The sequence below is a fragment of the Littorina saxatilis genome, linkage group LG8 (assembly GCF_037325665.1).
Source record: "Littorina saxatilis isolate snail1 linkage group LG8, US_GU_Lsax_2.0, whole genome shotgun sequence".
Lineage (NCBI taxonomy): Eukaryota > Metazoa > Mollusca > Gastropoda > Littorinimorpha > Littorinidae > Littorina > Littorina saxatilis.
This window is the reverse complement of record NC_090252.1, coordinates 2,294,005-2,314,004: the sequence shown is the minus strand read 5'-3', so window position 1 is coordinate 2,314,004 and position 20,000 is coordinate 2,294,005. Positions and strand designations below refer to the sequence as shown.

General features: G+C 41.9%; 1 protein-coding gene across 2 annotated transcripts in view; it reads right to left on the bottom strand.

The window, feature by feature from the left end:
• The window catches only part of LOC138972520 (GTPase IMAP family member 8-like), a 26,105-nt gene extending 22,684 nt beyond the window's left edge, over positions 1–3,421 (bottom strand). For both annotated transcript variants that reach the window (XR_011457653.1, XM_070345163.1), the window contains exon 1: positions 3,164–3,421. Coding sequence is in view for 1 of the 2 variants with exons in the window: in XM_070345163.1 (XP_070201264.1) it covers positions 3,164–3,178 (15 nt within the window). In the remaining variant the exon portion in view is untranslated. The remainder of the gene's footprint in view (positions 1–3,163) is intronic.
• Positions 3,422–20,000: the final 16,579 nt, after the last annotated feature.

Here is a 20,000-nt window from a genome sequence, read left to right as displayed (position 1 = left end):
AAGAAATAAAAAACAAGTCGCGTAAGGCGAAGATACAATATTTAGTCAAGTAGCTGTCGAACTCACAGAATGAATCGCAATGCCATTTTACTCGTAGCATCGTCAGGCCACCGCTCATGGCAAAGTCAGTGAAATTGACAAGAAGAGCGGGGTAGTAGTTGCGCTAAGAAGGATAGCACGCTTTTCTGTACCTCTCTTTGTTTTAACTTTCTGAGCGTGTTTTTAATCCAAACATATCATATCTATATGTTTTTGGAATCAGGAACCGACAAGGAATAAGATGAAAGTGTTTTTAAATTGATTTAGACAATTTAATTTTGATAATAATTTTTATATATTTAATTTTCAGAGCTTGTTTTTAATCCGCATATAACATATTTATATGTTTTTGGAATCAGCAAATGATGGAGAATAAGATAAACGTAAATTTGGATCGTTTTATAAATTTTTATTTGTTTTTACAATTTTGAGATTTTTAATGACCAAAGTCATTAATTAATTTTTAAGCCACCAAGCTGAAATGCAATACCGAAGTCCGGGCTTCGTCGAAGATTACTTGACCAAAATTTCAACCAATTTGGTTGAAAAATGAGGGCGTGACAGTGCCGCCTCAACTTTCACGAAAAGCCGGATATGACGTCATCAAAGACATTTATCAAAAAAATGAAAAAAACATTCGGGGATTTCATACCCAGGAACTCTCATGTCAAATTTCATAAAGATCGGTCCAGTAGTTTAGTCTGAATCGCTCTACACACACACACACACAGACACACAGACACACACACACACGCACATACACCACGACCCTCGTTTCGATTCCCCCTCGATGTTAAAATATTTAGTCAAAACTTGACTAAATATAAAAATGGAGGAAAATAACACGTCAGGTTTAGGTGTTAGGTCAAAAAAAATAGGTGTGGTTACGGTAACATAGCCACACAAAAATAGGGTAGGAAGGTAGGCAATCACTTTTTTTTTTATAACTTGTTTTTCTAATGTGTACAAATTAAACCTACTTGACAGGGAAATAAGTGTGCGACTCGAGCGCTTTCGCTTTCATTGCGTTTTCTGCACTCGGGGTTTGTTTTTTTGTTTTTTGTTTTTAGACAAATGTAATAAAAAGTTATAGGGTCGGCCCCTAAAAATAGGGTAGGTCGGGTTACCGTAACCACACCTATTTTTTTTTGTAGGCCTTATTAAAACATTCAATTAACCTGTCGGCCTGAAACTCAAAGATCAACGCTGGAAACCGAGTTATCGCCATGACTACATAAGGCTTGGCCAGTCGAAATCCGAAGACCGAAGCGGGTCGCGTTCGTCTTGGTAAAGCATGCGAACGTAGAACTTGTTTAGGTCGATTTTCGTGAATACTTATCCCATTTGCAGAGTCAACATGACGTATTTATGCATGTTTGGATTCCGGAATTGATAGGGAATACAACACCATCATTTTGAAGTATGTTAATAAGAATTCAATTCTAATGCCACATTTAACGACCAAATAAATTAAATAATGTTAATTCGCAACCCATAGTCCGGAAAGAATGTTTGACCGATTTTTTAAAAAATGCTTTAAAAATATAGTCACCACAGAGCGGCCTCCATTTATGCAACTAAAAACGCTAGATATGACGACATCAAGACATTTACAACAACAAAAAGTGAAACACACACACACACACACACACACACACACACACACACACACACACACACACACACACACAACAACATCCCTTACATACACACACACACACACACACACACACACACACACACACACACACACAGAGTCTGATAACATTTTGTCAAAACGTGACTAAAATCAACAAGTCGCGTAAGGCGAAAATACAACATTTAGTCAAGCTCAGTCGAACTCACAGAATAAAACTGAACGCATTGCATTTTTTTCCGCAAGACCGTACACTCGTAGCATCGTCTGTCCACCGCTCGTGGCAAAGGCAGTGAAATTAACAATCCAGAAAAGCGCGGTAGCGGTTGCGCTGAGGAGGATAGCACGCTTTTCTATATCTCTATTCTTTTTAACTTTCTGAACGTGTTTTTAATCCAAACATATCATATCTATATGTTTTTGGAATCAGAAACGGACAGGGAAGGAGATGAAATTGTTTTTAAATCGATTTCGGAAATTTAATTTTAATCATAATTTTTATATTTTTAATTTTCAGAGCTTGTTTTTAATCCGAATATAACATATTTATATGTTTTTGGAATCAGAAAATGATGAAGAATACGATAAACGTTATTGCGGATCGTTTGATAAAACAATAATTTTACTTACAATTTTCGGATTTTTAATGACCAAAGTCATTAAATAATTTTTAAGCCTCCAAGCTGAAATGCAATACCAAAGTCCAGCCTTCGTCGAAGATTGCGTGGCCAAAATTTCAATCAATTTGATTGAAAAATGAGGGTGTGACAGTGCCGCCTCAACTTTTACAAAAAGCCGGATATGACGTCATCAAAGACATTTATCGAAAAAATTTAAAAAATATCTGGGGATATCATACCCAGGAACTCTCCTGACAAATTTCATAAAGATCGGTCGGGTAGTTTACTCTGAATCGCTCCACACACACACACACACACACACACACACACACACACACACACTCACACACACAGACACACACACACACACACACACACACACACACACACACACACACACACATACACCACACCCTCGTCTCGATTCCCCCCCCTACGTTAAAACATTTAGTCAAAACTTGACCAAATGTAAAAAGGACAGACAGAAAGACATACTATAAGAAAGAGAGAAGAAAAGGACGGATAAGGAAGCAAAGGAAATACAACCTAATTTTCACGATCATTCGTTTAATATTTGGTTTTTAGAAAAATAAAAACAACAACAACAAAGGCAAGACATTTTTTCCTCAACAATTCCACCATTAAAAACCATAACAATAAAATGGCAACCAAATAACAGCATAAAAGTATTATTTTTGCTTACATGTGTCGTGCATATTGCACATGCTCATGTGCGTGAATTCCTACGTGTGTGTGTGTGTGTGTGTGTGTGTGTGTGTGTGTGTGTGTGCGCGCGCGTGTGTGTGTTTGTGTGTGTGCGTGTGTGTTTGTGTGTGTGTGTGTGTGTGTGTGTGTAAACATGTGTTACCGCTCTTCTGGACATGCTGTTGAAAAACGTCCACGCGTGGCAAGAAAACACTCTATCAGAACGAAAAAGCTAACACGCTTTAGCAACACCCACGATTTGGGGGGAGAAATAAAATGCTGAACTCGTATGATTTGGTATTTCAGCAGTTTGAAATGCACCCCTAACTAGTCACCGTTCACAAGCTCAAATGCGTATGTCGTGTGCTTCAGCACTGTTGCTGGCTGTGGAAATATGACTAGAACAGCTCAAGCCGTCGCGGGACTACGTTGGCCAATGCAAAGCAAAAAGAAATCAACAACAACGAAATCATAATCTCGACTCTCACGCTTAGGACGAACACTGCTTATTATCTACACTATTTTTGAATGATTGTTTCTGTTTATGTTTTAATTGCAGAGTATATTACTTATTTGGAATGTACTTTTCTATAAAATAAACAAGTCGCGTGAAGCAATATCAAAACATTTAGTCAGTCGGTATCAAACTAAAAGCTCAACACGACAAACCAGTCATCGCCAAGACTACAGTTAGATACTAGTGACGTTGCGGGGAAGACGCCCGACAACTCAGCACGACGACAAGTGACGGTGACCTTCTTTTTTCCCTCTCACACAGTCGGGACGGGGTCTTTGCGAGCAGTCCCGCTGGAAAATGGAGCAATTTGTCGTCGTCGCAAAAACGGATGGACATAATTATAGATTGTTCATTTTGCAAATGGCTTTTGAAGAAAAAATAAACACATCTTTGATTGGCGTGGATTTACAGGGTTTTTTCCGGTTATCATCTCAGGTGCTCACAAGTCTTCTCAATGAAGCCGCTATAAACTGTTTGCGCAGAAGACGGACGCGTCCTGAGTAAAAACAAGTCGCGTAAGGCGAAAATACAATATTTAGTCAAGTAGCTGTCGAACTCACAGAATGAAACTGAACGCAATGCCATTTTTCAGCAAGACCGTATACTCGTAGCATCGTCAGTCCACCGCTCATGGCAAAGGCAGTGAAATTGACAAGAAGAGCGGGGTAGTAGTTGCGCTAAGAAGGATAGCACGCTTTTCTGTACCTCTCTTTGTTTTAACTTTCTGAGCGTGTTTTTAATCCAAACATATCATATCTATATGTTTTTGGAATCAGGAACCGACAAGGAATAAGATGAAAGTGTTTTTAAATTGATTTAGACAATTTAATTTTGATAATAATTTTTATATATTTAATTTTCAGAGCTTGTTTTTAATCCAAATATAACATATTTATATGTTTTTGGAATCAGCAAATGATGGAGAATAAGATAAACGTAAATTTGGATCGTTTTATAAAAGAAATATTTTTTTTACAATTTTCAGATTTTTAATGACCAAAGTCATTAATTAATTTTTAAGCCACCAAGCTGAAATGCAATACCGAAGTCCGGGCTTCGTCGAAGATTACTTGACCAAAATTTCAACCAATTTGGTTGAAAAATGAGGGCGTGACAGTGCCGCCTCAACTTTCACGAAAAGCCGGATATGACGTCATCAAAGACATTTATAAAAAAAATGAAAAAAACGTATGGGGATATCAATCCCAGGAACTCTCATGTCAAATTTCATAAAGATCGGTCCAGTAGTTTGGTCTGAATCGCTCTACACGCACGCACGCACACACACACACATACACACACGCACACACATACACCACGACCCTCGTCTCGATTCCCCCTCTATGTTAAAACATTTAGTCAAAACTTGACTAAATGTAAAAACAAGACTAGAGTGACGTCACTTTTCCTCGCAGCGGTCCGGGACGCGTGCTGAAACAACGCCTGCAAAGGCAACATTTGGTGTTTTTCACGTCCGGGCCGAACGAATGAATACAATACTCGTTTTATTCTTAACTTGAGATGTTTGAATTGTGCTTTCTTCTCTGTTTGAGGTTCCAGTTTGTGATCGGCTAAAAGGCAAAACCATGTTTTTGAAGGGGAAAATAGTTGTGGTGGAGCGCATGCGGGTGGTGGCAATTAGAAGAAGCGAGAGGGAGAGAATACACTAAGAATAAAAGTTCGATGAATAAATTGCTGAATGTTCTCTGTCCTCTTTTTATTGCATAACACACACGCACACAATCACCAAGCATTTAACATAAAAGTTAAAAATAGGTCCGTCAGACTAATGCTACTTTTTCAATAAACACTTTCAACACTTAATCTGAAAAAGGTGGAAACACATACTCCGCACTCAAATCAAAAGTAGCTTGAGTCAAATCTCTACTGCAAAAAAGTTCTGTTGCCACAACACTATAAAGTCACTAGTGTGTGCTCTACCAACACACAACACGCTCTAGAAAAAAACCCGGTAATAAACACGCTATCCCACCAAGAGTCCGCTCGGCTGGGAAAACAAAAAGTAAAAGCAAAGTCAGTAATTATCGAAACGACAATTCATATCAAAGTATCATCTCACACAGTCATCATAACCACAATTACAATTATTCAAGTTCCAGTATTAAAATACACCATGCATGTTTGGTTTTCTCAATCTTATCATTGGCCTTCTCTTCTGTTGTTAGTTACACATCAAATTATTGTGCCAATTCCAAAGAAGGTGTACCGGTAACAAAAGGTCTATTCTCACCTGGTCTACATCATCTCTGTACACGAAACAAAACTCCCTGGTTCACAACAGCATTCCCTACTGGCTGGCTAATAAAAATCCAGGAAATACAGCCATCATACAATCCATCACTGAATTAGACTATTGGTATACACCAACACACACGGATTCCACAAACAGTGGCACATTCCCAGAAAAGGATTATTTCACAGAGGCACAATCCAATCCATAATTCACAGCTTATGCACAGGCACAAATCCAAACACTGTTTCACTTCCAAATGCACACAAATCCACAATGCATACAAATTCCGGCAAGCTTGACATGCTTTTCTCTGCCAGTACCAGGTCACAAGTGCGCGCTTGTTTTCAACGTTGGGCGAGTTCATTTCAACTTTTACTCATTTTAGTCGGGAAAAGGGGAAGGGGGAAGAGGGTCCTATATGACGCTGCTTGATTATGCGTCGCCACCCCAAACATTCTTTTATCAATACGATCTAAACTAATTTAACTTATTAAGAACAATACATAATCCGAGAGTGGTAAGTTTCAAAGTAATATTTTAAAATGTAACTTCCTGGGCTGTTTTACATGTTAATTATATTTTTAAACTGCGAATTACCGTGTCCTTTTCTCGTTCAAATAGCTGTAAAACAAGGAAAGTAACTCTTCCAACACACTTCTGCGCGTGCTTTCGTTTATTAGTTGTTGCTTCCAAGCACGCCTCGGGCTGTTTTGATTGTACTTCACGGACACACTAGAGAGGTAGTCCACAAGCCAAGTATACCTACCGTGAACCCCCCCCAGGGGTTGGCAAGACTGGTCTAGAAATGATCCCTATAGTATCCTGAACACGAAACAAAAACTTAGTAATTTAGAGTCACTCTGGACAGAAGAGGAAGAAGAGCTGACCTTACCCCAGACTGTCATTGACGATCTCCTCAATGATGTCCCTGACTCAGATGCGGAAGAAGAGGAAGACGACACAGAGTGCTTCTTGCAGAATGGCCTGGATGACTCCAGCTCAGAAGACTCTGATTAAAATTAGAAACACTGAACAATACTTCGTGTGATTGCTTGTTCATTTACAGCAGCTGTTTCACAGTAAAATTTGAACGGCCGCAGTAAGTGCACGAGGGGGCACCCTTACATCAAGGGCTGTAACTCCTATGCATCCCAACTTTTTGCTGTTTAAGTTTTTGTTTCGTGTTCAGAACACTCTAAGGAACATATTTAGGCAAGTCCCGTCAACCCCTGGAGGGGTGCATGGTAGATTTCTTGTTCATTTACAGCAGTTGATTCACAGTAAACTTCGAACGGCCGCAGTAAGCGCACAAGAGGGTACCCTTACGTCAAGGGCTGTAACTCCTAAGCATCCCAACTTGTTGCTGTTAAAGTTTTTGTTTCGTGTTCAGGATACTCTAGGGATCATTTCTAGACCAGTCTTGCCAACCCCTGGGGGGGGGGGGGGGGTGCACGGTAGGCCTATCTGGCTTGCATACAAAGGTGTGTTAGGTAAAGTCAATGCAGAGGGGACACTGCAACGACCTCATTCTTCGGCTCACGAGTGCTGTCAACGTATTAAACTTGAGCAGCCGCTGCGAGTCAATTTTGACCTTGTACACAAGAATTAGTTGTTGTGTCTTTCATTCGGTGTTTTATTTTAAAGGCACAGTATCCCGTAAAGCATCACAGATACTGTCAGGCTTTTACACACAGTAAAAACACCCTTTCATTTAAACACTCACCGCTTGAGAACATCCTAGGTGCCCTCCGTAAAGAGCGAGCAATTTTCAAAGAATTTATTTTTGCGTGGTTTATCTTACCCCTGAGCCACCGTGAACCCGTGTGATCCAGTTTCCCTTTTTCACAATGTAGTCGTCAGTTAGTAATTTGAGTGCGACTCGATGTGAGCTTATCTGCAATAGCACGTTATTATTTACCTGTGACTATACACGAAACAAACGGCTGTGGTTCACAAGAACTCTAGCGATGGCTTTTGACTGTTCAGAGGAACTGGCGACAGGCATAAACCGTCGTCTGCTACGAGAACCACGACCTTGCGTGACCCTGCTTCCGGGCTTTTCTTTTTTCAAACTTTCACAACTTCGAATTGTACTGATCTTGTCTTGATGAAAAAATAATTCTTTTATGATTTAAGAATGTTTGTGTAACAAGCTGTCAATTTATCATTTAGATTTTAAAAGTTAGGTCTAGCACCAAAACGCACCACGGTCCGATTGTCTCTGAGACAATCCGCAAAATTAAATTAATTCTTTAAAAATTGCTCGCTTTTTACGTAGGGCACCTAGGATGTTCCCGTTTGGTGAGCGTTCAAATGGAAGGGTGTTTGTACTGTGTGTAAAAGCCTGATAGTATATGTGATGGTTTACGGGAGGCTTACTGTGCCTTTAACAACTATTGTGTTTTCAGCGTAGCAATAGGGTCTGATATTTAGACGAGACAAGAATAATGCCGACGAGTCAAAGACGAGTCACATTATACTTGTTCGAGTCTAAATATTGGACCCTATTGCTACGCTGAAAACACAATAGCGTTTATATTGCTATTCTGACATAATAGTCTGTGTTAAAAACATGTTTTTGTCCGCAACAATTACCAGAATGGTCAATGTCGTCTATTCCAGACAACGGTTTAGTGCGCATATCCCTTTGTGCATGTATCCACAGAAATCACCGAACATTGAAAAACCCATGGACATGTATACGGAGAAGACTCGAGATAACCGGATGTTTGGCATTACGTCAATGTGCCAGGATTCATATGACGTCACGTATCATGCTTGCTTACGTATATTCTATGTTCAAAAGTCTGGCTTCTATTCGGGATTTGCGTGATGAAGACGACTAAATGTTTCAGACCGATATCTTCATTTCAACATTGCACTATACAATGGACGTTCTATGTGACAGGAGAGTTTGCTGATGTTGTGCTAAACATTGGAAAGATCGTCTGCCAGAATCAGATATATAGGTCGCTTCAGATTGCAGCTTCTGGAAATTTGCAAGGTTTGTTGCCTGTTAAAGAATTGGATTTTACACGTAATGTATGTCATGTACAGTAAGACAAACATGTTTTTGGTTTTTTTAAAGCAAATGGCATCGTCTGTCGACCAGTCACAGAAACAAACCTGGCGAGGTATGCGTGTACTTCATACACATCGAAGAAACCGAAACCCTGCGTCGAAAAAATACCAACTTCCGTAGCGTTATCCTTTGATGATCGAAGTAGGGATGTGTGAGACCATCCAATCACAGCCCCCGAATTCCCCTACGTGTCTATCAGACTAGCTATATACACTCTTCAAAAAAAGTTGAGGATCACTTTTTTACAAGCACGCCACACAAAACAGACAAGACCGAATTCTTTCATTTAAAAAAAATATATAATTTAACAACCAAGGAGTAATGACAAACAAAGCAAAGATCTAACGCGGCAGAGACAATTTAGCTAGAATGTGTCAAACGTGACAACCCTCAAAAATAGAATTCACAACAATGTGAATCAGTGTCAATAACGCGTGTGCCCTCCATTGTGTGCCAGGCATTCAACACATCGTTGGCGCATGGAGTGGATCAGGTTGCATATTAATGCTCTGTGAACTCCATTCCACTCCTGCTGGAGCCATTGCAGCAGTTGACCCAGATTGGCAGGAGGAAGGTGATGTTGCTGTACCCGACGACAAAGCTCGTCCCACATGTGCTCTACGGGGTTCAGGTCCGGGCTGTTGGCTGGCCACAGCATCCTGTTCTTTCTTTATTTGGTGTTTAACGTCGTTTTCAACCACGAAGGTTATATCGCGACGGGGAAAGGGGGGAGAGCCACTTGTCAATTGTTTCTTGTTCACAAAAGCACTAATCAAAAATTTGCTCCAGGGGCTTGCAACGTAGTACAATGTATTACCTTACTGGGAGAATGCAAGTTTCCAGTACAAAGGACTTAACATTTCTTACATACTGCTTGACTAAAATCTTTACAAAAATTGACTATATTCTATACAAGAAACACTTAACAAGGGTAAAAAGAGAAACAGAATCCGTTAGTCGCCTCTTACGACATGCTGGGGAGCATCGGGTAAATTCTTCCCCTAACCCGCGGGGGTACAGCATCCTGTTGACCCTGGCCTGCTGGATGAAGGTGTTTACAGCTGCAGAGCGAAGGGGAGGTGCGTTGTCATCCTGAAGAATCTCACGAGGGCCGATCACTGGGAGGGCTGGAACGACCAGGGGTTGCAGGATCTCATTCTGGTAGCGGACACCGGTCAATTTTCCCACTACATGGTACAGAGGTGTCCTTAGACGTGTGCTGATCCCTCCCCAGACCATCACAGGGCCTCCGCCAAAACACTGTCGTTCCAGAACAGCGCCTTCTGCGAAGCGCTCTCCGCGACGCCTCCACACTCGGATGCGACCATCAGCAGGTTCCAAGCAAAAGCGGGACTCATCGGTAAACAACACCTGAGCCCACTGCTGACGTTGCCACCTCACATGTTGAGTGCACCAGGCTGGGCGAGCTGCTCGGTGATGAGCAGTCAGGGTTGTTTTTCGGACTGGACGCCTTGCACGCAAGCCAAAGTTGTGTAAGCAGTTTCGGATCGTCTGACAACTAACAACAGTGTTGGTGGTAGCTTGTAGGCGTTGCTTAATGTTGTTTGCCGTAGCCATTCTTTGTTGCATAGCCTGCCTCTGAATGAAGCGATCCTCTCTCTGTGTGGTGACTCTGGCAAACTGGCAAAAGTAAACAAAAAACAAAACTGATAAACGAAGCACAAATGTGACCCTCCACCACAGGATGAGTGGCATGTCACCTTTGCATGATTTTCATATTTTTACATTTTCCTAAAGAGTTTGTTATGGTCTATCCAGTGGGGAAAACTGTTTTAGAAAAGAGCAAAAACTGTTTGAGTTATAAGCCTGTGACTAAGGTGACCCTCACACTGTTACCAGACACCCCCCGGACTTATATTAAGCCTAGCGCAGAACCGCGCGAAGTGACATGCGACTCATTTCGTGGTGGAGGGTCACAAATAAGAAACAATAATAAAAGCAAAGAAAATAACAACAAGATATGCAAACATCTAACAAAGCCGAGCAAGCAGAATGACAGGTCTAATGAAAAACAAAGAGGTACTGAGTCGGAAACAAGATCGCGATTCTTTCCTTTGCTGCACGACGCAAATCTTCTGTGACCTTTGACCAAACGTAGCTTCCACATTCGATCACTCAGCTTAATATTGACAACAGAAAGCCCAGGGGGGTGGAATACCGAGATGAACCTACAGAACTGTGCATCTTCAAACCTAACATATTCATCCCAACATTTAATGAACTCAAAAACACAGAACGTTGCTTTCACACGCCAGCTTTGATTGCCAGTGGTTATCAAACCGGGACTCGTGTGGTTATCAGCACGGAACCCGTGTTTCAAAGCATGGCTCCCTGGGTTAATTGTGCATTTATTTTCTCACTACCAAAATGATGACAAAAACGATGTTTGATGGTTTGTTGACAGACCTGCTTTTGTGTCGGTCCTCGGGGGGCATATCGACTTTTGTCCTCATGTTCACGAGTTTTCATTCACAAACACCTGGGAAATAAATCTCATGTTCCCCATGCAATAAATCGAGGTGGTGAATGGGTTTGAGCTTTCAGGTGAAACGTGGATTGTCAAAGTAAAAGCCAATCAGGCTGATTGTTTGATGTGTGGAACCATCGCGGCTTTGGATTTGTGTTTCCGAGGACAACGATTGTAAGCATTCACTCTCAAAGACCCAATCAATGTTGATAATTGCCGCAGCGACTCATGGTCAATTTGCAACGTATCTCTGTAATCGCAAAATCCACAACGAAAAGTCATAAAACACTTAAAAGAAAAGAAATTTGCTCAACACTTAATGAACTCACAAATATGATCACAGCTCTGTACATTTCCAGACTGGAAGAAAGGCGTCAACAAGTTACGTTTAACGTCACAGATAAGTATTATGTGGTATCTCGAGCTACTGTGACACGCCTTTGCGGCCAAAAATTGGATTCTAAAAATGTGTCTCCCTGTGGGTTATTGTGCGTACTGTTGCACAACCAAAATGGTGACAAAAACGATGTTTGGTGACTAGTTGTCAGACCAGCATTTTCTTGTTGGTCCTCGGGGAGCATATCGCCTTTTGTCACATATTTATCAACCGCGGCCTTCGGCCTTGGTCGATAAAGATGAAACAAAAGACGTACGATATGGTCCCCTTGGACCAACAAAAAAGCTGGTCTGTCAACAAGCCACCAAACATCTTATATTGTGCATTTGTTAATTCAAACACATTAATCTTTTAATTATTATGTCGATGTTTAATTTTTTGGCAGTATTTTATCATTAGATCCGTTTTTTCAACCGATCCTTAACTTTTTTTGAACAGTGTACGCTGCGTGCAGCTGCAAAAAATGCGCGGAGTGTAAAAACGTTCTACGTGCAGTGAATTTCACTGTGCAGGTTTTGCTTTGAACAGTAGAAAGATGTGTCTCCCGCAGTACTCGTTGATTGGCTGGCTAGCAATGACGCATTCAAATGACACGTTTTAACCTTATGACGACAACACAAATCTGATGCAATTTCTTCGAAACTGGGTTCCAGTCTAGATCTCTGGCACCATGTCGTGCTTTGTGTTATCAGTTATCCAAAACCATGTCTGATTACCCTAAATGTGGCGCAACAAAGAGAAATTCGTTCTGGTACTAAGCAGGGGTGGGACTTTTCCGCGAATGATTTCCGTGGACACAACTTACGAATTCCGCTGGAGTAATCTATTTTTCCGCGTCCCATTTCATCACAGTATCTATAACTTGTTGACTGAATGATATGGAGAGAAGTGAAGATGGAACAGAACACTGGAGGCTTGAGAGTTAAATTGTGCTGACTGAAAACTCCTGATAACTAATAGTCATTTTGAGCTTCAATGCATTGAATCATACTATTGGATTATGGATACATGGTTCATTACGTAAGTATGCACCATTTACAATGTTACCATTGGTGTGTGAAAGTGTGTTTTGTGTTCGGGTTTTTTTTGTGGGGGAGGAAAATTGCTTTTTTACCTAATCCAAACGAGTTGAATTTTGTCTCAAAATGCACCAGATTGCACAGATGTTAATGTACCCTGGATAAAAGGGATTTCCTTTTTTTCATCACTCGAGAGTCCCACCCCTGACTAAGTGAAGTGAGTTGCGGTTGCCGTTCCTTAAGCCTGTTCTTAATATACGCTGCGTGCAGTGAATTTCACTGTGCAGGTTTTGCTTTGTGCATTAGAAAGGTGTGTCCCGCGTAGTAGACGCGGATTGGCTGGCTGGCAATATTTAAATATTTAAAGTTCGATCACTGAAAATAACGGCAGCCGCAACCTTTACGATGATTACGAATGGCTTGCGAATACTTACGTGTATGTTGCGAACAAGTGAAAAATATGCCTTCCTTGCAAATATTAGGAACATGCTGCTAATATTCGCAACAAGAGACGAGTGATGGCGAATGGTTAAGAACATTTACGAATGTCTTGCGACCATGTCCCGATCATTACGAATTATTGGCGAATTCTATTCGCAAGGGCAATTCGGCACAGTGTGAGAGCAGAGCCAGTATTACGAACAATACGAATTGCATAACCGCTTTATTCTGTATTCTGTAAAATGTTTACTAGCACTCGCAACACTCGCAAGGACACTCGCAACGTTCGTAATACATCCTCAAGAAGTACGTATTTGGAGTTATATGCATTAGCAATTATCGGTAGACATTCGCAAGCACTCGCAATCGTTCGTAAGACATCCCCAGGCTTCATATTTTCAATATTCTTTCCTGTCCATTCGTCTCTTTTTTTTGCCGAATACAGGTTCATATTCGCGACGATATTCGGCACAGTGTAAGACAGGCATAACAAATAGTTGCAAATGCCTTGCGAGCGTTACGAATACATTGCGATGAATAAGAAAAACTCCGTGATAAGAAGGCACTGGTTATAAAAAAGGAGTTTGTATCTCCCTTGACGCACGTGCCTCGAATATAGGAAAGAACCACTCACTTAGATTTACCGAATGTGATCCAGACTGACTGGAAGGGTTCGACAGGAACCTTGATCGAAATTCGATATTTTCTAGTTACTCCTTTGTAGGCCGTTATAATTGACTGTGCAGAATGATTGCAACACTTGAAAGTTTAAGCAAGTGTTTGCGTCACGTTTCTGTTAATTTGTGCTTTTTCAGCCTCAATGAGAGAAAGTTATAAATCATGGATGCTGTTGAGAGTCAACCAGCAAACTAAAAGGGAACCATTCCTAATAACTTTCTTATTAACCCAACCACTCTCAGCAATCTTTTCAGGTACAAAGAAAAGTACAGACAGTAGTTTTACTGCGGCACTGTCGAACTTGCTGTAGAAAACGCGACAGGCAAGCAGAACATTAATATAACTACAAAAAGCTGGATTGGTTTTCATTTATTTATTTTATGCAGCTTGTTATCGCGCGCATATTTCAACATACGGATTCAAGGCGCAGGGATTTATGTATGCCGTGTTGCAATTGTTTTTACACAATACATCACGCATTCACATCGGCCAGCAGATCGCAGCCATTTCGGCGCATATCCTACTTTTCACGGCCTATTATTCCAAGTCACACGGGTATTTTGGTGGACATTTTTTATCTATGCCTATACAATTTTGCCAGGAAAGACCCTTTTGTCAATCGTGGGATCTTTAACGTGCAATAGGTATGCACTTAATGGTCGCAGTTGGATTCCCTTTTCCTGCCAATGTGCCGGCATATTTATTATATTTATTAAATTAAGTTTGTGTGTACTTGGGGTCAAGTGCGTACGTGCTTGGATGTATGCATTTGAGCACCTGTGTGTGTTTGTGTGTGTGTGTGTGTGTGTGTGTGTGTGTGTGTGTGTGTGTAATTGTGTGTGTGTGTGGGGGGGGGGGGCGGGGGGTCGGCGGGAGGAAGGGAGGTGAATGTCGGTAAAGAGGGGGAGGTTCTTTGCTGTGAACGTGTCTTTGCGTGCGTGTGTGCGTTCATGCATTTGTGTGTTTGTGAGGGCGGGAGAAAGGGGGAGCGCTTTGGCGGGAGGAAGGGGTTGGGTGCTTTGCTTAGCTGGGTACTTATGCTTAAACTGTAATATAATATTATTTAAAAGTACTTGCCTTCCCAATGCGTGTATGTTCGGGTTTGTGTGTACGTGTCTTCGCGTGCTTGATTTGGTGTCTGCCTGTGTGCGTGAGCGGAGGGGATGGGTGGCGGGAGTCCTAAGTATGGACAGGTGTGTGTGTACTTGGGCATTTACGTGTGATCGTTAGATTATGTGTACCGGTGGCAAATTAATTATTTATACTCTCCAATCGTGTTGTGTCTGATCTCTCTTACTTAAGTTTCTAAGTGTAGAAATGACTAAAAAAAAGTTAAGGTATAATGTTTAATAAACATGTTTTCTGAAAGAAAACAAAAACATGTTTATATTCGCAAGGATATTCGGCATGGTGTAAGACAGGCATAAGCATGCGAAGTCGTAATGGATTTGTATGTTAATCAAAAAAAGGTATGACGGATCTTAAACATCTTTCCGTAACACATTGCGTTGACTCTCAACAAACACATGCAGCAATCCAAAATGTAACTCAATGTACGTCTAATGCGTAGGCATAATATCCTATAAGTTTCAAAGAAAACCAGGTCATTGCTGAAATACAGAACTTTTTGTCGTGGTTCCCTTATAAATGGACGCAAAACCTCCTGTTTGTACCGCTGATGCGATCGATACCGGCATCGGTAGGAAATAGAATTACACCCACAATACGAAAGCTGAACAAAACAACCTGTTCTGGGTAAATAATTGATTAGACTTCGCCTCGCATTTTCTCGTTTTCCAAAATGTGAATTTGCTCTCTCTCTCTCTCTCTCTCTCTCTCTCTCTCTCTCTCTCTCTCTCTCTCTCTCTCTCTCTCTCTCTCTCTCTCTCTCTCTCTCTCTCTCTCTCTCTCTCTCTCTCTCTCTCTCTCTCTCTCTCTCTCTCTCTCTCTCTCTCCTGGCAGTGTGTTGTTCAAGTCCTAACTGGCTTTTGGAAGGTCATTGCAACCTAAGAAGGCTTCTTCTGACGTAATATGTATGAGTAGAACAGCACCGGAAGGTCGTCATAGACTTGTTATTGGACGTCACTTAAATAGCAACTGTTTGGGTTATCCGGGGGAGAGAGGGGGTGCTGGCGTCTGTGAAGTGCGGACATTACGACCCAGATCAAAACGTTCACCTTCATCGCCATTGGTTGTATCTTGCTTGTGTTTGCATATGCTTGCTCAACTAATGGGTGACGGGCTCTTTACGTTTGTTTTGCATGAAGAGAAGAAGCCCCCCCCCCGTCCCGCCCCCCCCCCCCCCCCAAATCTCTCTCTCTCTCTCTGCATGTTCTATCAAGTCCTAGCTGGCTTTTGAAAGGTGATTGCTATCTGAGTAGGGGTCTTCTCTCATGATAGGCACAGTACAGAAGCTCAGAGTGCTCATTGTTGTAAACAGGAATTTGCAAGAAAAGGAATGCCTCTTCGACAAGCGCTTAGAACTGTACCCACGGAATACGCGCTATATATATAAGCTTCATATTGATTGATTGAAAAAAAGGAATGTGGGTTAGACATGTAACACTGGCTGGTCCGGTGTCAGAATAATGGGACTGGGTGAGACATGAAGCCTGTGCTGCGACTTCTGTCTTGTGTGTGGCGCACGTTAAATGTCAAAGCAGCACCGCCCTGATATGGCCCTTCGTGGTTGGCTGGGCGTTAAGCAAACAAACAAACAAAAATAGACATGTAACTAACAAGCACAAATCGGCTTCCATGCGTATCCTTTTTATGGAGGACGTGTTTAAACCCGTGTGACAGACTTTACCCTCTCCCTGGCATGTTCTTGCAAGCTACCTATCTGGTATTGAAAGTGGTGCCTATCAATATTTTGTTTGGTTTTTGTTTGTCATTGTACCTACCTCAATCTCTCTCTCTCTCTCTCTCTCTCTCTCTCTCTCTCTCTCTCTCTCTCTCTCTCTCTCTCTCTCTCTCTCTCGCCCTCTTTCTATCTCTATCTATCTCTCTTTCTATCTTCCTCCCTCTCTCTTTTTCTCTCTCTCTTTCCATCTCTCTCTCTCTCACACTTTCTATCTCTCTTTCTATCTTCCTCCCTCTCTCTTTTTATCTCTCTCTTTTTCTCTCTCTTTCCATCTCTCTCTCTCTCTCTCTTTCCATCTCTCTCTCTCTCTCTTTCCATCTTTCTCTTTACATCTCTCTCTCTCTCTCTCTCTCTCTCTCTCTCTCTCTCTCTCTCTCTCTCTACATCTAAACTGTTCTCTGTAAGTACACACCCGCGGTGACATAATTATGTGAATCTTACAGTTCTGTCTAATGTATACTAAACTACTCACAAAAAGTCAAGGAACACTTTTTATATTACGCAATGCACCAAAACCAGTCAAGACACAATGATGATCGTTCGCACATATTTAATTTAATTATTCGACAGTTTGAATACAAAACAATCAAAGCGATGAATGGACAAATCGATTTTTGGCAAATTTTTAAACACAGCAGGGATCATTTTCAAAAGTCACCAAATTTTCAAAGTTCATTCGACTGTGTGAAAATCACGAAAACAAAGTCAATAATGAGTGCTGCCTCCACGATTTGCCAGGCACTCAGTGCGGCGATGTCTCATGGTTAGCCTGGGGTGCAGCCTGCCACTCTGCTTGAAGGAATCCCCAGAGCTGTTGCAGGTTTTGTGGTGGGGGGTGGTTGTCGTGCACTCGGCGCTCCAGTGCATCCCAAAAGTTCTCAATAGGGTTCAGATCCGGACTACAGGATGGCCAGTCCATCCTGACAACCCCTGCTTGCTGGAGAAAGGCATTTACCAGCCGAGCACGGAGCGGCGTGGCGTTGTCATCCATGTAAATGGAGTGGGCTCCAATCTGCTGTAATGTGGGTACAGCAAAACGGCGAAGGATCTCGTCCCTGTAGCGCTGGGCGTTCAGTCTGCCTTGGATGAGGTAGAGGGGGGTTCTGTGATGGGCAGAGATCCCACCCCATACCATGATGGAACCCCCACCATGGGCAGTCACCTGCTGAATGCAGTCATCGTTGTAGCGCTCCCCCCGTCGCCTCCACACGCGCACACGGCCGTCTTTGTGCTCCAGGCTGTACCTTGACTCATCAGTAAAGAGGACCACAGCCCACTGCTGACGTGTCCAGCGAATGTGACGCCTGGACCAAACTCTGCGAGCTCTCTTGTGGACGAGGGTCAGCTTGGGGCGCTTGGATGGACGACGGGCGTGGGACTGGGCAGCATGCAGGCGGTTGCGAACAGTCTGTGTGCTGACGTTGGTGTTGGTAGCAGCCCGTAATTGCCTTCTGATACGGTTTGCAGTGGAAGTTCGCACTGCCTGGGCCTGTCTTGTGATGAAACGATCTTCTCTTGCTGTGGTCTTCTTTCGTCTGCCTGGGCGAGGCCTGTCTTGAACTCGTCCAGTGGCCTGGAAGCGCTGTCGCAGTCTTGTGATGACGGAGGGGGACACCAGAAGCCTTCTGGCAATCTCCCGTACGCCAAAACCGTCTTGGAACCACCCTATGGCTCTTCCTCTGTCCAGCAGGCTTAACTTCTGTCGTCCGACCATCGTGATGTTGTGCCCTGGTCCGCCCAGGCCCTGGCTTTTATTGAGTAACCAGTGACCAGTGTTCACAGTCAAAGCATCAAGCTTCCACGTGCAGTGCATCATTTTGTCAGAAACACGCTATAGAAAAAATGGTGAGTCAGCATAAAACAGTAACATTTTCCAACTTTTCACCAATTTTCAACGCTCAGCCACTGACGCCCGAGTAGCACGTGCAGCACACCAAGCCTGTACAACAAAGGCAGGAGTCCACTCTGTGCGTGTGTGTAATATCAGCGTTGTAGCTTACAATGTTTTGACAATAGCATCGATTTGCAAAAAACACATGAAAATGAAGGGTGTTCCCTAACTTTTTGTGAGTAGTTAATATTACTATATAATTTTATTCACGTCATATTACATATTCATAGCATATAGTATTCATATTGTTTTACATCGTATATTAGATTTTGTGTTTCGTGTGGCCGTGGTGCTTATGCTTATTTACTGTACATTTACATGTTATGCCAATATGAATTCATTATATTATGTTGTTTATATGCGTGCGGATGTGTTAGTGTGAATGTAAAGGGCACGTTGTAAGATTAGGCCCTTGGCTTAAAATGTTTACCCTTTATGTCAATAAAATGTTCTAAGTCTAAGTTTAAGTCTAAGTCTAAGTCTAAGTCTAAGTCTCGCTCTCTCTCTCTATCTCTCTCTCTCTTTCTCTCTCTCTCTCTCTCTCTCTCTCTCTCTCTCTCTCTCTCTCTCGAATGCCTCATATTAATTTTGCTTTGACATTGTGGAATGGCTGCAGTGATGTTCACTTACTGAAACTCAATTCTTAGTACCGTCGTGCTGCAAAACTTATCCTGCATGAATCGCACATGTCTACAGAAAGGAAATTAAACAGCCTTAAATTTCTTCCCCTAAAAACCCATCTTGCATACAATAAGGCTGTCTTTATGCATAAACTAGTTCATGGTGATGTGCCCAATTATGTGCAATCCTATTTTACACACGTGACGAGGAGGTGTGGGTCTCAAAATTTACTTCCACGAATTCCTCGTATAGATCTTTATAAATCCAGCTTAGCTTTTTCAGGATCATCTCTGTGGAATTCTTTGCCAATAAAAATCAAACGATCCGCATCCTTAAAGGCCTTTAAAAGGCAGTTGCACACACATTTGATCACACTATAAACTGCCCCTGATGTTTGGTTTCCATTGTGTACTCGGATAATTTGTTTGTTTATTAAATATTGTATATGTAGTTAATCTGAATGTGTAATCCCTCGTCCCCCTCCCCCTTCTTCTTGAAACTTTAGCTGCCTGTATGGTCCTGTTCGGCAATACATTGCTGTACTTTTTTAAGAAATGTTAAAAAACATTTACGTTTGTTTGTTTCGGTTTTGTTTTATATGACTTTGTGAGTCCAATATGGTTTATGTTTATATTCGACCATTATTTTGATGTTTTATTAGTTTAATACTTTGATGAAGTATGTGCGCAGTCTTTGCTTTTGTTTACAATTATTCTCTGTATATGTTCCAAGGACAGGTTGGAAGATTA